Genomic DNA, 15,520 nt, shown 5'->3' with positions numbered 1-15,520 from the left:
GTAAACCCTACAAAAACTGCCATATTGTTTTTCAGTTTATCTGCACGTTTACTTTTTTTTTTTTGCTTTTAATTGTATGTAAAAATAATAAAGATATATTAATATTATTAGCATCTTTGTTGTTTTTTTATGAATATAAATATATAACTAAAAATTGTTTGTGACAAAATTGAAATCAACAAACCACAAAATCTACTACTACTAATAAACAAAACATAATCAATAATGATGATTGTTATTATTTGCCCCATTATGTACTGAACAGCATGTCCTAGGCTATATATGGTATGAAGTGTTTTTGACGCGATTTGAATGAGTGAGGAGAGTGAGTCTTGGATACAGCATTATCGTGTCCTGACTTATTCATAGTTAGGAGGCGGAAGCGCTGTCCCGGGTGGCCGTGAGAGTAGGACAGTCACGAGTCAGGAGTATTTTAAACAAGACAGCAGGCGGAGACGCGGCGCGGCGGTCCGCGCTGTAAGGGAATTCCGGGGACGCGCGCGCACTGACGTAAAGGAGCCTGAGGGCGGTGAGAGAAGGAGGAGGAGAGAAAGAGAGCGTGCGCGTCTGTACAGCCAGAGCTATGAGTCCTTTCAAAAAAATAAAACCAGCTCCGCTCACCGCAACTCGATCCCTGCCTTAACTCACAGACACAGCTCTGTGCTCGCTATAGAGAGCGGAGACTCACCCAACAACAACAACATTAAATATCAGCAGCACGCGCCTTGCGAAGAGACACAACAGACTTCTGGCATTTAAACCGAAGGATTTTGCGGATTACTATTGTTGTTATTCAGACGTGTTGGACAGATAACTGTTATACGCCGAGGAGAAGTTACGGATAAACTGCGCCCGCGACATTCACCGGTAACGACGGGAGTTTTAGTGGCACATTCGTGTTTTTTGTTCTCACGCAGCGTTTGACGCGACGCTTCTGCATTTTATCCCCGCGCTTGTGATTCAAGCTTCTTTATATGTGATCACTCATAATTTAATAATTCCAGTGTCCTACATCGGACGTGTCTCGAATCATCTGTAAGGAAAACTAAAAGATGTCCTCGTTTGTTCTCCAACAGATCCCGTCTGAGTTTGGGGAGCGCTAGTGGAGACGCCAGCTGAACGAGTTTTACTACTAAAGGTAAGTCAGTTTTCTCAGTTGTTTTATCATTGTTATCCCCGTGGTAAACTCGTGAGTACTTTATAGTTGAGTGTTGGCCGTGACTGAAAGACTTTTCACTCCTTATTACAGGGTAGCAACAGTCTGTGTGAATGAAAGCGTTGTAGTAACGGTGACCGGAAGACCAGCGCGCATTCCCCACGCGCATTAACTCTTTCCTACCCACAACTCGTGGCTTTGAACAATGGCTGGCCTTCTGTCTTTAGAGAGAGATTCGTAAGACAAATTAAAGCAGTGTTTAATTCTTAAGTTGGGCGTTTGGCGCTGTAGTTTATCGCTGCATTGTGTAAGCGGGCTGTTCAGGCAGACATTGTTTAGATGGAGGTCGTTAAGTCTCAGTCGCACGTGTGTCCGGTGTAAGGGGGTTGGGTTGACTGTGTAAACTGACCCGGCCCATCCGCAGTGACGAATCCTGCTTACCTGTGTCAAACGAAGACCTTTGAATTTAAAAGTACTAATATATATATTAGTATAATATGTATATTATATTAGTATAATATAAATCTTGATGACATTAATACAGTCATAAGTGTCTAAACCAGTCCTATTATATGTTTTTCTTGTCACAAGACAACAAAATAGCTTTCTTGTTAAGCCATAGTGACTTCCTAATAATATTTTAAAACAAAGTCATTTATTTGCATATTTTTTAATCAATAGAACAATATAATGCCAAACTTCTGGTGTTTCTTTTATTACTGTCTTCATGCATTAGAATGGTTTTGATTTTCAGCTCTATGGAAGAAAAATAAATGTTGCGATGAATTTTTTTTTTTTAAAGAAGCTGAACCAGAAAAGAACCTCACTTCATTTATGTTTGTTGGACATGAGAGGGCAGGGCTCCACTGCCGGGATGAGCCGAGCTGGGCTGTCTCATAAAGCTGAATAAATTGCCTCAGCCTGCTCGTGCTGAACTGAATTCGTCTGTCTGAAAGGAAATCTTTTGCATCGTTTTCTAGTACAAGCCTCCAGCCCTGCCTGGGGGTGGGGTGTTTTTTCTCTCAGCGTTAACATGTGCGTTTGAACATATTCCGGTGTCTCGGTTAAGGGAAAATGCAAGATGAAATTACTCTGTAACACGCCAGGAGGAATATTTGTGTTGATGTTATATAAAGATTGCTGACAACATGTAAAATTACAGTGAAACAGTTTGGCATCGATTGTATGAGCATCTCTGGGGGAGAGAGTTTGAATGCTCTGCATTTTGATCATAAACAGCTGTGGAAGTAAATGCGTTAGTATACGAAGGACAGGAAGATTACTTCAAAGATAGACTTCTGATCAATTAACACTACTGACATGAAAACAGAGCAGCTGTTTGTTTTCACTTCAAAGTTGTGGGTTGTAAATTTCGAGAGCGCAGCAGCTGCAGAGACTCGGTCCTCCTCAGACCAAGCGGATGTTTTGAATCAGCCGCCGTACTGCAGTGTCACTGCCCCTTTATTGTGATCGCTTAAAGCTATAGGTCAGACTAAAATAAACACTACTTGGTGTGAATATATACACATGAGACTGAATGAGGGCAATATTTTGTGGATACATGAACCATTGGTTTGAATCATAATTACGCCATGGCCTAAAATAATTTTAAAATAATTGTTCTTTGAAATGAACCGTTTCACAGAATCGAGTCGATCTTCCCCTTGCTAACTTCAAGTTACTATACAACATTCAGGGTGTGTTTGTGGTGTGTATTTGATCCTAGCAGGTGGAGTAAAGAGAGAACTGTGTGGGTTGCACATTTCATGTGTGAGCGTGTGAAACCAAGGAATGATGATGTATCTTGTAGGTCAAGGGGCTCGCTGGAGTGCTTAGTCAGTGTACGCTCGTCACAGTAGCCATTTGACAGTGATGATGACAGAGAGCCAGGCTTCCGTGAGTGTGGTTATACTCGTATTTCAAGGCTGTCCGAAAAAAAGAAAGAAAGTTGTAGGCTGTAAAATCCTCCTCGTTCATTCCAGCCAAGCTCTAATGGTTGTGTGTGGGGGAGTTTTTAGGACTGTACTTTTTTGGTAAAAGGAAGTGATATAGGCAAGTTAGAGGAATTTCACAAGAGATAGTATGCGAGTCTGTGAACACGTGTGATTATGAAGTTGGTTGATGAGTTGGGCTAGGGTGGTGCAGTTAAACACAACAAGAATGAAAAAGGTTTCATACTGTGACACCACATTTTTTCCCCTTTGACTAGTTTATTTTTTCCTTTGTCACTTTGCCGGTCTGTTATCTCACATTTTGGCAGAAAACCAGAGTGAGGGGAAAAGGGAAAGTGAGTATAAGAAAGGGAGAGGCGGTGGAACTCTAGTGGGAGTGGTTGAGAGGAATGAAGGGAGGGAGAGTGGTGGAACACAAAAAAAGAGCAGTCATGTTTCTGTGACTCACTCAGATGTTTTTTGGATAGAGCGAGCAGCCAGGATGCAACACACAGATCGCTGACATGCGTCATAACGTGGTGGGGGGAAATGTGACCGAGGAGGGATTGTTTTCCTGAATTACAAACATCTTGATTTGTCATTTGTCTCTATCTCACAGTAAAGTCAAATTTTCCATCTATTTATGGTCAGTAACTTTTATCATATTTCAGTTAGAAAATATTTTACATGCCAGTCGTGACTCTTCATCCCGCTCTGCTGGATCCCTCTCCAACATTGTGAGCGTCAGGCTGACATGAGTGATGCTATGGCAACCCGAGAGCCGGCTTGTTTGTCATTTATCCTTTTTGTTACTAATAACTAATAAGTGTTTTGTTGGTATCTAATACACTTGCTTCTGGGAAGTGAGGAGTTTGAACGTAGGTGGGGACTTTTGGGAGCTAATAAGACGCAAACAAGGCAGAGTCAGATGTTCTAGGTTTGACTATTACAGTAATGAAAAGCTGAGATGTTTTGATGGTTACAGAGAAAGGTCATTTCTGGTACTTTGTATTCATAATGTTAAAAGAGAATGAAAGAGCGAACTCGTGTTTCCTGACATCTCACAGTGTCACGGTGACACATTTGTACAGTCTGTGTGGCATTAAAAGTTTTCTTGCAGATGGCTGTGCAGACACATTCCAGACTTTCATGTCTAGCAGACAGTCACACACTGAGTCACTGCCATTCACGCACGGCACCCGTCTTTCAGATTTAGCCATTTGGGTTGTGTCTGTTGGGTAATGTGCTGGCACGTCAATTACTCTTTCTGTTCCTTAAAAGTTTTACTCTAGTTCTCAGAAGAACTGCTACAGAAGTTGACCAACTGCAGTGAGGATGTAACCCAGAGAGAAAGACATCAGAAACATTTGCCAAGCCTCAGACGATTTAACATGATGAGAAACCAGACACCTGACCAGTCCATGCTTTCATTTTTTGCGCCATTCATAAATATGTACACACAGAGAATATGTTCCACAGGATGTTACATCATTCCCCTCAGTCCCTTTTAAGACACCACCCTCCCCTCTTTTGAGAGGCCCACTTCCTGTTGCTCTGACGACAACTTCCTGTCTTATCATATCTGTTCTGCTTTCTTTAATCTCGCATGCTGGCATATTCAGAATTTTCTCTGGCTATCCAGTTAGAGATATCAATATATATTAGGTCTGACCAATGAATAGAAAGAACCAAGTCCCCACACTACATTTATTTTTCAAATAATCTGTGAATGTATGTCACAAACCTGAAGAAAAGATCTGTCGTCACTTTCATTTCATTATGTCTTTGAAGTCAACATGAGATTAAAATTGACTCTATAGACTTTCTTAATGCACCTTTCTGGTCTTATTGTCAAGATTATTTGTGCACGTTTTTTAATCCAAGTAACAACTTGCTCCATCTTTGAAATGTTTTTTTCTTTTTAGATGGTGTCACTTTTCACAATCCAATTAATTACGTCCCATGCTACATATTTTGTTTTTTTTCAATGAAAATCCTTTCTCATTTCGAAGTGTGACACGTTACAGAAGTAAAATGGTTTGTAAACCGTTTCATGTTGACTTCTCCTTTTATGAGTAATATCAGTGTCAGTAATACACCTCATTCAAGGTAATGACAAAGGGTGTTTTCTCAGCAGTGCTCACCACAGTGACAGCATGGCTGTTTACTCTTTACAGGATGTGACCACTAGTTACTAAGAAAAGCATCATGTTTCTCTTTGTGTCGACTCAACAAGAAACAACTGAGACCTATATTCAAGATTCACATTATTAGTAAAATTGCAGATTTTTTTTTGTGTCATGTCAGGAATGACAGTATTTAGATTAGGTCTAGAAAGACCTTAATCTGGCACTTTTATACACCACTGATGTGGCCTGGTTTATATATTAACGTTCACATGTATTCATTAACAGTTTATACCAGATGGACGCATGCATTTAATGTCAATATCATATCGATGACTGTGATGTTAGTGCTTATCTCCAAATGCTCCATCCAGATGGATTCATCATCTGTCTAGCAACCATAAGTCAGGAGAGATGAACTAGGTCAAGGGCGATGACAAGAAAACGAGAGCAGGGAAAGCAATTGTGGTCTGTCTATAGGGGCCAGTCGTGAATGTTTTTATTGTAATGTTATTTTTGGAAGGGTGGTGAAAGGTTTTGGTGCGAGGATTTGGCCAGAGAGTCAAACAAGAAGTGAGCACTGCTTGTGTCCTCAGCTGAACCCACTGTCAGGATCAGGATGTAGGCCACACTCTGTTCCATGTACGCATGTTTGTGTGGAGGCTATGAGTGTGGGCTTGGAAGGCAGTGATGCTATTGTGACGACTCAGCCTTGCATCATTGGCAGAGGCAGACGCATACACACAGGGAAGGGAACAGACGCAAGACTACTGTGACATTGTGCTTCTTTGTGCCTCGGAGTATGATATCTATCTGAGGTGGGTTATATAATGGCCACACGTGAGTGCTCACCCACAGGTCCTTCCGCCGGCTCACAGAGGAACATTCCAGTTCTCCCAATTCCCCTTCTCTTCTCATGTACATAGTTTTACCACCAATCTATTTCCCTCTCCTGGCCTAATTCCTTGACTCCATTCCATGTCGTTCTTTTCCACATACTCACTCGCTCAGCTGTTTTTGCTCTCCGTGTTGCTTCATGGTAGTTTCTGGCAGGAATGAGGACACTGTCGTGGTGCCAGGAGATGACATCATTCACAAAACCCATAGAACTATTTTAAAATGGAATTGCTTTCACATTGACATGTTCCTTATGTCAGTTCCCATTTATTTAAAATGTGAATGGTAAGCTGAATCAGTTTTTGAAAACATTACTTCAGCCGTCATATCTTCTGGTCCAGCTGTATGGTTGGTTAGTTCTCATGGTGATTTCCTGAAGGGTTTTTTTGTTGTTGTCGTTTGATTGGACAGGGTTGGTTGTGAGCGCCCACATACGTGGCCATCATTTGGTTTGGTGTTTTAAGCATTGATCTGAAGTGTGACAACCAAGCCAGTGACTGGAATAGTTGTTTGATGTTTATGGTAATGGGTAATTTTATCAAGCTAAGGGGTGATGTGGGGGTGAATGGGGATTTTTTTTTAAATTATGATATCGTTGTAACACTTTGTGATTTAAAGGTGATTTGAAATTTAAGTTACTTCTAAAGAGTTTTTTTTTTTTTTTTTGAAGTATGAGTAAATACACATGACATTTCTATAAAACGCTTGGCTAAAGCATGAAAGCGAATAGAGATGCGATGCCTTGCAATAAACCCATAACCACACAACCACGTTCACTCGTATAATCAATTGCACCGCAAGCCACCTGTTTTCTCCAGTCTGATCGATGTCGATGAGTTTCGGATTCCTCGGTTTGGTGAAACATTAAAAATCCCCGCTGTAATTTTACAGTTCCTATGTTTTGCATCTAAAACAACGCACTGTGACAGATATCAATGACGGCACACTTTCAGAAATTCCCTATGTTGTCACCAGGGTGGGCGTCCCAGATCACCTGACCGTAAAGAGTGTGTGAGAGAAGGGGGTAGAGTCTGGTTTGTGGGGTAAGCCCTTTCCATGGTTGAGTCATGGGAGTTCCCCAGTTACGCAGCAGAAAGCTAGCTGTTATCAGACCTAATGTGTGCGTGTTTCGATATATATCTCGTACAATTTATAAGAATCAGTTTCAGAGTCCTGTATTGTTTCCCACATTACTAGAAATCGATATTACTAGTGATCCAAAACATATTCTCGTAAAAGCAAAGCTGTAGCAGTATGATTTGTCTTTCTATGTGAAATGTGGAAATGTAGTATGGAGAAGTTTCAGTTTGCGTTTGTGTTTTTTTACTATGAATGTAAACTGAAAGCCATTACCCACAGCTGTCTGCCTCAGTCTTCAAACATTTTTAAGCAAAAGACCCCCCAGTTTAACATTTGTGCCAAAAAAAGTTTTTGCATAAAGTTTTAGCTTTTTTGTTTCACTAAAACTGGTTTAGGATTACAAAATAATATGGCTGACTCACTGCTGAAGACCCTTGGTTTACTGTATACAAACTTAATTTTTTTTTAAGTTTGAACACCACTTTCTACTATTCTATAAACCCATAAATTCCACCTTTATTTCTCATGGGGTGTTTTTCCTGAGCCATAGTTCTCACATGTGATTTGTTGGCTTTCCACACCAATGTCTCTATGAGAGCCAGTCCTGTGTTTATTCAGACACCTCCCCACAATAACTCTCTCACCATTGTGTATGTGAGAGACTGTATCATGGATTTCCTCTCACTGTTGTCCTTCTCACCACCAAAGTGATCCCAGTGTGGCAGGCAGATTTCCTCTAGTTTTCTTTTTTTTTCTTTTCTTCATTGTACATCTGACACTTTAGTTAACAGAGTCAGCTGAGATGATCAACCCTAATTCTTCAGACGTTTGAGAAGTAGAGCTAGATGCTTAATTTGACAGGTTGTGTGTGTGTGTGTGTGTTTGTAAATATGCAGAAACTGTTCTAAGAATGCAATGCACTGCACGGTCACGATTATTTCAGTCCCCGCTATAACAGCTAAATCGAGAGTTGTTGAAATTAGCAGAAGGCTTTAAATAGTGCGCCAGAGAGGAGTGGGTGAGATCATGTGCATTGATCAAAATACACACCATACGTACTGTCTGACTAAACCTGTTGAGCAATGAATAGCTCACACATGCTGTATCCAAACAATATCTGAATACTGCCACATACTTATTTATCGTGGGACTAATTTAGGCCTCGTCACCAAAATTGCATCTCATTAATGGCTTGTAAATTTAACCATTAAGTGTTACACTGCATGTTGAGTTTCTAACTGAGGAATAACCCATCAGGTTATACAGCATTTTATGGATGACACGTTTTGCATCTGTGGCCTATTTGATAAGTGTGTGTGGGTTTATTTTGTGCTATACAAAAGAGAAAGTCTGTGTGTGTCACACTTGAAATGCTTTTGCCAAGTCCATAATTATTGTGCGCTAGGCGTCCTTTACTGTATGTGTATGCACGTGGGCCAAGTGATTTCAATCGGGTGTGTGCACACTTGCCAATATTTGTGCATCCAGCATGCGCTCTGTGTGCCATGTGTTTAAAATGCGTGGGAAGCTCACGGTGTTTGCATGCGTGGGTGTTTCATGGGAGCACAGCCGGTCTTCTCACTTTGCGGTCTCCCTAAAGAACACTTTAATTTTAGACCAGTCTGTTTTCCCTAATCCGTCCGTCCATCCTGTTCAAGCCTTCTGCTGTTCTTTTTCTCCCTCCACCCCTTGCTCTATTTCTTTCTATCCTTTCCTCTCTCCATCACGCCTGGCCAAATGAGATTAACCTCAGTGTCTCTCTTGTCATAGACACACACTCATACACATGCAAATAATCAAACTCAAGCAACACAACACAAGTACACACACTCCTTTATGTACACATGCACACAGAACCCACTGGCTTGATTCCAGGGCTTTGCTCTGCTCGTCCCCTCCCTCCCATCACTCTCACCCTCTGCCAAGAGGCCCTAGGAAGGGTTATAATGACCTCAGTGTACTCACCCTACAGGTGAACTCCCACAAGCCCATCTGTGCAAGCTTTCCTCCCATTAGAATACAGAAGAGCACTGCACCCTAGAGGCAGCAAGTGGCACTGAAGTTCTGGAGGGTTCCTTTGTTATTAGCTGCCTTCAGGCCAAACACTCATACAGCCTACAAAGGATGTGTTTTCCCCATGTGTTTAATGGATTTGGCAGTTTTTCGTGCCTCAACCCCTTATGCCCCATCTCTCTTTTCTTTCTCTCCCCAGTTGGCAGGAGTAGCAGTAAATAGCTTCTCTGTCGTGTTGGTGAGTGGCCCTCTCTGTTTTGCAGTGGAGGGCTTCACTCTCACAGCTAGTGTGGTAAGTAACCATACTGTTCTCTTGGTAGTGTAGTACTGAACAATAATTTATATCAGTAAGAATAATTGGTGCTTATTAGCATATGAGATTAAGCTGATATATAACTATTATAGGAAAATGGAAAAAAACGTGACTTGCCCTAGCAACTAACTTAAAAATTGCTAATTGAAAACTGAAAAATCTAAGCTAAATAGAAATATAAAAAACAACTGATAGATTTTCAGCTAAAATATAAATGTAACAGCCAATTCCAAATATTCAAACTAAAAAGTATATAAATGATACTAAAGGAACACTGATTAAGTGTAGCTAATAAATGAAGAGATTAGATGTCTGCTCTGCCATCTGACTTTCTCAAGACATTGAAGGCAGCTTAATGGTGTACTAGATAAATAGTGTCACAACCACTTCACTACATGTTGGAAAGAATGCAATAATTGAAGTGTTTATCTCCGCAGTGACAGATGTATTGGCTAAGATATTAAACATGTGTTTATTGTTTAGGCTGGATGCATCACACAGCAGAACAGTTTGCCGGGTGCAGCACACGGGACCCTTTTCCTCTGGACGCACTCAACCGAGGACCATGGGCTTCCGTGGGCAGCCGCGCCTGGCCACCTACCTCCAGGTAATATACCTCATGATCAGGGCCGCATCGTGCTTTTGGTGACTTCACTGATAAAGTTGTTAACTGAGGTTACGTTTACACGACAATGATGTAGTCAAAAACTGAAAAGTTTCCCGTTTTTGGGTTAAAACGTTGTGTAAACCGCTCCTGAGCTATTAAGGAATGATCAAGGCAAAACTTTTTCTTTTCTCTTGATAGGTGCCTAACAGGTGTCAATCAGCACCAGTTCCTCCCCCATATGCCACTCAGTCACATGACTGGGCTGAATCATTCAAGTAAATTTTTAAACAATGGGTGAGTTTTTACAAAGCTTATTGTTGTTTAACAATACTTCTGGCAAAAGTTTGTTAATGTGTCTTTGTATTTACAGTCCCTTACATCGAGGAGATAAGCAAGACCTGTCATTGCAAAGGATGCCCCCTGCTCCTCCCAGGCCTTGGGAACAAACCAGAACTGGCCAGGGATATGAGCCATTGCCTGGTGATAACAACAACCGACTGCACAATGGCTACAACGCAGGACCTTCTGCACACCTCACAGCTCGAGCCAGTCAGCTACTGAAGGTGATTACTGACCTTGTATTTCATTACTGTACCTTTTATATGTGCTCTTTTTATATAAAAAGGAATTGTGTTCCTGTATATATCAAGTTATGAAAGACTAGCTTTATATTAAACTGAAGTTGTTATACAATTTTTTTGCATTGAATTGAATGTATAGCACAGTGTTCTATAGTTGAGAGTACTTTCGCCAACTTCTTTTTCTCTCACTTTATCCACAAGTACGGTGCTCCTCATCCTCAGCTCCCAGCCCATGGCTCACGGCCCATGCCTCCATTAACTGATATATGGACTCAACCTCAGACTCAGCAACAACCCAGGGGGCCTCACCCTCATTCTGGACAGTTAAAACGGCCTGGGCCCCCTCTGGGAGAGCACTCTGTCATTCAGCATACCCCTGCTCCATCTCTGCACCGGCCCATGGAGGACTGCCCCAGTGTGAGCAAGAGAAAGAAGAGCTGTGGGTCTGAACAGGTTAGTTGAGAGCATATCACGACTTTTGATGTCCTTACCTCTGCATGTTTTTTTTTTTTATATAAAACTTGCCTCTAACAAGTGTTCTAAGAATCCCTTTTTTACTTTTTATTATGGCAGATGACTTCTTCAGCCATGCAGCGCTTATCTGGGCAGCCTGTACATTTGAATCAGCAGCTGTCCTCCATCTACCCCCCAACAAAACCTGGCTTTTGGAACCCATTGCACAAAGGAGGAGCACCCTGGAACACAAATGAACACACAAGCAGACCCATCGATTTTCAGGTCAGTCATCACTGATCTGAATGTTAATATTCAATAATATCTGTCTGACGTCGAGTCTTCCCTTTTGTTTTACAATCGATGTGCTTGGCTTACTTGGCTAATTCCTATTCTCTATTTACAGGATTCAGCTAAGTCAGGAATTGAAAGTTTTACCTATAAACCGCCTCCCTTGAATCCATCAACCATGTCTTCACCCACCATTCCCACCACAAGAGGCTACGAAGAAAGCAGGGGTCCTCCACCACAGTCCCACAAGCCTGCTCAGTCACCGCAGTCTCTGGGACCACCTTCACAGAACCCTTTTATCCATCATTCTCCATACCCCTACCCCAACAACAGACCTTCAGCCCAGACCCAAGGAGAACCACGTGGCACTACTCCACAAAGAGGACATGGTTCTGGAGTGAGTTCTTTGGATAACCAGGCTCCACCACCAAATACATCCTCATCATCACCACGGGCAGATGGGGAGAACCCTGCACCCTCACCAGCAAACCACACCTCTGTGCCTTACAGTCACCCCCAATTCCAGCCTCACCCAGGGCTGGTCCTTTCCAGCCCACAAGCCAGCAACCAGGCCCAGGCCACAGTACCTCAGCACAACCCCCATAAACCCTGGAGGAATCAGGTAACACACTCACACAGAATAATAGCTGATGATCACATATATTCAACTGACATTAACCCAAACCTATTTGATACACAAACAGATCTGCCTGCGTCAGGCTTAAAAATGTGGCTGTTTAATATTAAAGAATATTACGCTACACAACATATGCTGTAAACCATGAATGTTATTAGTTGTTACAATATTTTGTCCAATGATATGCTAACTGTAATATTAATTTCCCTTTAGGAATCTCGTGACTTTTCAGCAAGAGGGGATTCTCAGGTTGCCGCACGCTTTTCTCAGGCACCGAATAGGTTTGCTGGGGCCAAACAGGGTCCAGGGACCCCCCAGCGTGTGAGCCCTCCACAGGCTCCTGCTCGAAAGCCTGTCATTACCCCAAACCTAGAAACTCCTTGCTCTCTAAAACTATACACCAATGTTGGAAGCATTCCTGCCATGAGCTCAGCACCCTCTACCACCTCCTCCATTCCCAGCACCCTGAGCAGCTGGAGAGCAACGGATTCGTCAGTGCTAGTCTCAAACCCAAACCATGTATCCATGATTGGTCAAAATCTGACACATCCAGGGTATCAGGGTATCCATACGGGAGTTGGAACCCTTCCAAAACAACATAGAGGTGCACAATCTCAGATTCAGTCCACTCTTCCTCACACAGGACAGGGTAGACTTAACTACACCCCAGTGTCCTCTTCTCCCTCCAGCCTAAACTCAGGACTTCAGAGATCAGGGGAGAGCGTCATCACCAGCAAGACGTATAACACTCTTCCTCAAGTCAGTTCACCTTTACATTGTTCTCAGCCTCCAGAACACAAAAAAGTCAACTCAGCCCTACAGGCAATTTCTAGTTATTCATTCAGCTCATCCCCCATTCAGGCTTCCTCCTCAGTTTCTCAGGCAACTACTACTGTTCCAGCCTCAGTCTACTCAAGGTCCTGTTTACAGCCAGTTGCCCCAAGCTCTCAGTCCATTACTGATGCTTTAAACAAACTTGATGCAGAGCTGCAAGGCCACATGCAAGCAGAAGAGAGGAGGAGAAACCAGAATGAAGAGAGGAAACGGAATGTAGAACGACAAGATGTGGAGACAAAGCCACACAGTGAGTCTGCTCTCAAGAGTCTAGAGCATTTGGTGTCAGGTAGTGCAGCTGAGCCTTCACCTCCTCGTTTGTCTACAGCCAACGTATTCTCCTCCATCTCACTTCCTAGCCAGAATTCACTACCTTATCCCTGGTTGAGTCGAGGAGGAGTGCCCCCACGTCTTTCTGGAACTCCAGCAAACGCTGTGGAACGCTCACAACCACCTCCTCTCACCCCCCAGACAGAATATGCCCGTGAGAAGCAAAGGCAGAGAGAGAAATGGAAGAGTGGAGCACCGACTCAGAATTCCACTGGGAATCCCACATACCCCTCAGATTCAGGTCTCATCAGTCCCTCTGAAAACCACAGCCACACCATGCAATTGAAGCCTGATCCATCCATAGATGTCACCATGATGAAAAGCTCTCATAATGCTGAGAATATAGACACTATTCCCAACCCTCCACCTCTGCGTGAGCCACCCAAACTTTACCAGGCCTTCCCCAAGGATATTCGTTCTTCATGCACACCTATCAGCACGACTACAAGCAGCCTTCAAAAACATATGCCCAGTTCAGGATTTGGTAGTCTGGGTAGCAGTGCTAGAAGTTGCAGCGGTGATTCTGATGGTGCCCAATTTGAAGAGGAAACGTCTGAGCTCTTGCCTGATGGATTGGCTAACATTATGAAGATGCTGGATGAGTCCATCAAGAAAGAGGAGGAGCTATATTCTGGTCAGAGTGGAGAACGGCCAGTACCAGAACCTCCATTTTATACAAACGTGGCACCTATGAAGGGTTACTTAGGCGCACCAGACCTCATGCCTACCCTTAAGGAATCTCCAACTGAGGATTATCAGCCAGATGGCCATGCAAGCCCACCTGTGTTAAGTCGGCAAGGCTCACTGGCATCTCCTTGTAGCCGTACTTCTTCACTTGAGGAAGAAGAGGAGGCTCTTAAGGTCATTCCCAAGCCTGCCAAGTCCATTTGCGTGAAGTTTCAAGAAAGCAGTTTTGCCACAACAGGAACCAACTATCGCCATAGTGACCTGGCCAAGCTGTATGGTCTTCCAGAGGTAGAGAAAAGTGAGTTTGAGGATGATGAAGAAGTGGATCGGGAAGATGAAACTCCATCCTGTTCACCACCACAGCGGCCACACCTCCATCAGACAGGTGTGAACAACATGTTTAAAAACCTTGCATCTGTACTTGAGAGTCCAAAGTACACCTACCGAGGTGGACCCTTTGGTCGTCCTCCTCCCTCTGCTTTTATGGGAGTGAAGTACTCATCATCTTTTTCACTGGAGCCTGACATTTGCAGACAACAACAAAGCACTTCTCCCACATCCGGTTCAGCCAATCACACAGGTTTCAGCAGTCCAACACAAACCTCTGACATTAGCAACTCAGGTCAGCCTCATCCCCTCTCACCTACAGATTGGGCATCGGAGAGGAAGAGAGGGGATAACATAAGCCAGTCAGATCCTTTGGGCAGTGATGATGAAGAAGAGGTTTCAGATGAGCCCACACAACAAACGGAATCTGGAACTGTGAAAGACTTGTTGGAAAAACGACCAAAGCTGACCACCATCTCAGAGTCTTCACTAGCGGAGCTTGGTCATAGCTATGAACTAAACCAACATATACAACTTTATAAAGACCACTCAAAGGCAGAGTCACAGGAGACATGCAAACCTGATAAAGAAAAGGACCGACAAAGAGACCGAGAACGAGAGAGGAAACACAAACACAGTGGCAGTAGCAAAAAACATGAGGACAGGAAAGAGAGAAAGAAAAAGCACAGAGAAAGACACGAGGATGCATCTCTTTCCTCATCCTCATCTTCCAGCTCCAGTCGACGGCACAGGGAGGGAAAGTCACACAAGGAAAAAAAGAGCCGGCAGGTACTGGGTAACCTGCACCTTCAGAGTAAGGAGTTTAGGGAGAAGGAACAAGAGCGTGATGGGGACAAAAAGAGAAGGAAAGAGGAATGCAGCCAAACCCAGTGTGAAAGGGAAGAATGGGCACGGAGCAAAGACAATGGCACCAGCTCTGGACGTTCCTCTGATCTCCCATCTGCTTCTGCAGCATTATGTTCTGACGACTTTCAGAAACTGAAAGCACTAACAGATGGGCCACCCAAAGAACTGAAGATACGCCTCATAAAGGTGGAGAGTGGGGACAGGGAGACATTTATTGCTTCAGAGGTAGAGGACAGAAGGATTCCTTTGGAGGAAATCACCATTAAAAACACAGCTAGTGAAATCATCAGAGCCTGCAAGTAAGCAATATTTGTGTGCAGACAATCTTTAAAACAAATGATCTCTTGGCTGCAGTTGCAATTTATTTTGACGTGACTTGGACCACTAAAG

The 15,520-nt window shown here is 43.1% G+C and overlaps 1 protein-coding gene across 4 annotated transcripts in view; it reads left to right on the top strand.

Moving 5' to 3' along the window:
- Positions 1-15,520, top strand: part of LOC113052186 (lysine-specific demethylase 6B-like) — an 83,546-nt gene that overhangs the window by 61,376 nt on the left and 6,650 nt on the right. For 2 of the 4 annotated variants that reach the window (XM_026216557.1, XM_026216556.1), the window contains 9 exons: positions 1,077-1,138; positions 9,403-9,495; positions 10,000-10,123; positions 10,322-10,417; positions 10,494-10,686; positions 10,906-11,157; positions 11,278-11,442; positions 11,564-12,070; positions 12,299-15,429. In XM_026216557.1, coding sequence (XP_026072342.1) covers positions 10,005-10,123; positions 10,322-10,417; positions 10,494-10,686; positions 10,906-11,157; positions 11,278-11,442; positions 11,564-12,070; positions 12,299-15,429 — 4,463 coding nt within the window. In that variant the 5' untranslated portion in view covers positions 1,077-1,138; positions 9,403-9,495; positions 10,000-10,004. Of the gene's footprint in view, positions 1-334; positions 868-1,076; positions 1,139-9,402; positions 9,496-9,999; positions 10,124-10,321; positions 10,418-10,493; positions 10,687-10,905; positions 11,158-11,277; positions 11,443-11,563; positions 12,071-12,298; positions 15,430-15,520 lie in introns of those variants that run through there. The other 2 variants (XM_026216558.1, XM_026216559.1) reach the window with 2 other exon arrangements.

This window comes from Carassius auratus, chromosome 32 (assembly GCF_003368295.1).
Source record: "Carassius auratus strain Wakin chromosome 32, ASM336829v1, whole genome shotgun sequence".
NCBI classification, from domain to species: Eukaryota; Metazoa; Chordata; class Actinopteri; order Cypriniformes; family Cyprinidae; genus Carassius; species Carassius auratus.
Note: the sequence above shows the minus strand (reverse complement) of the source record. Positions and strands in the feature narration are given on the sequence as shown.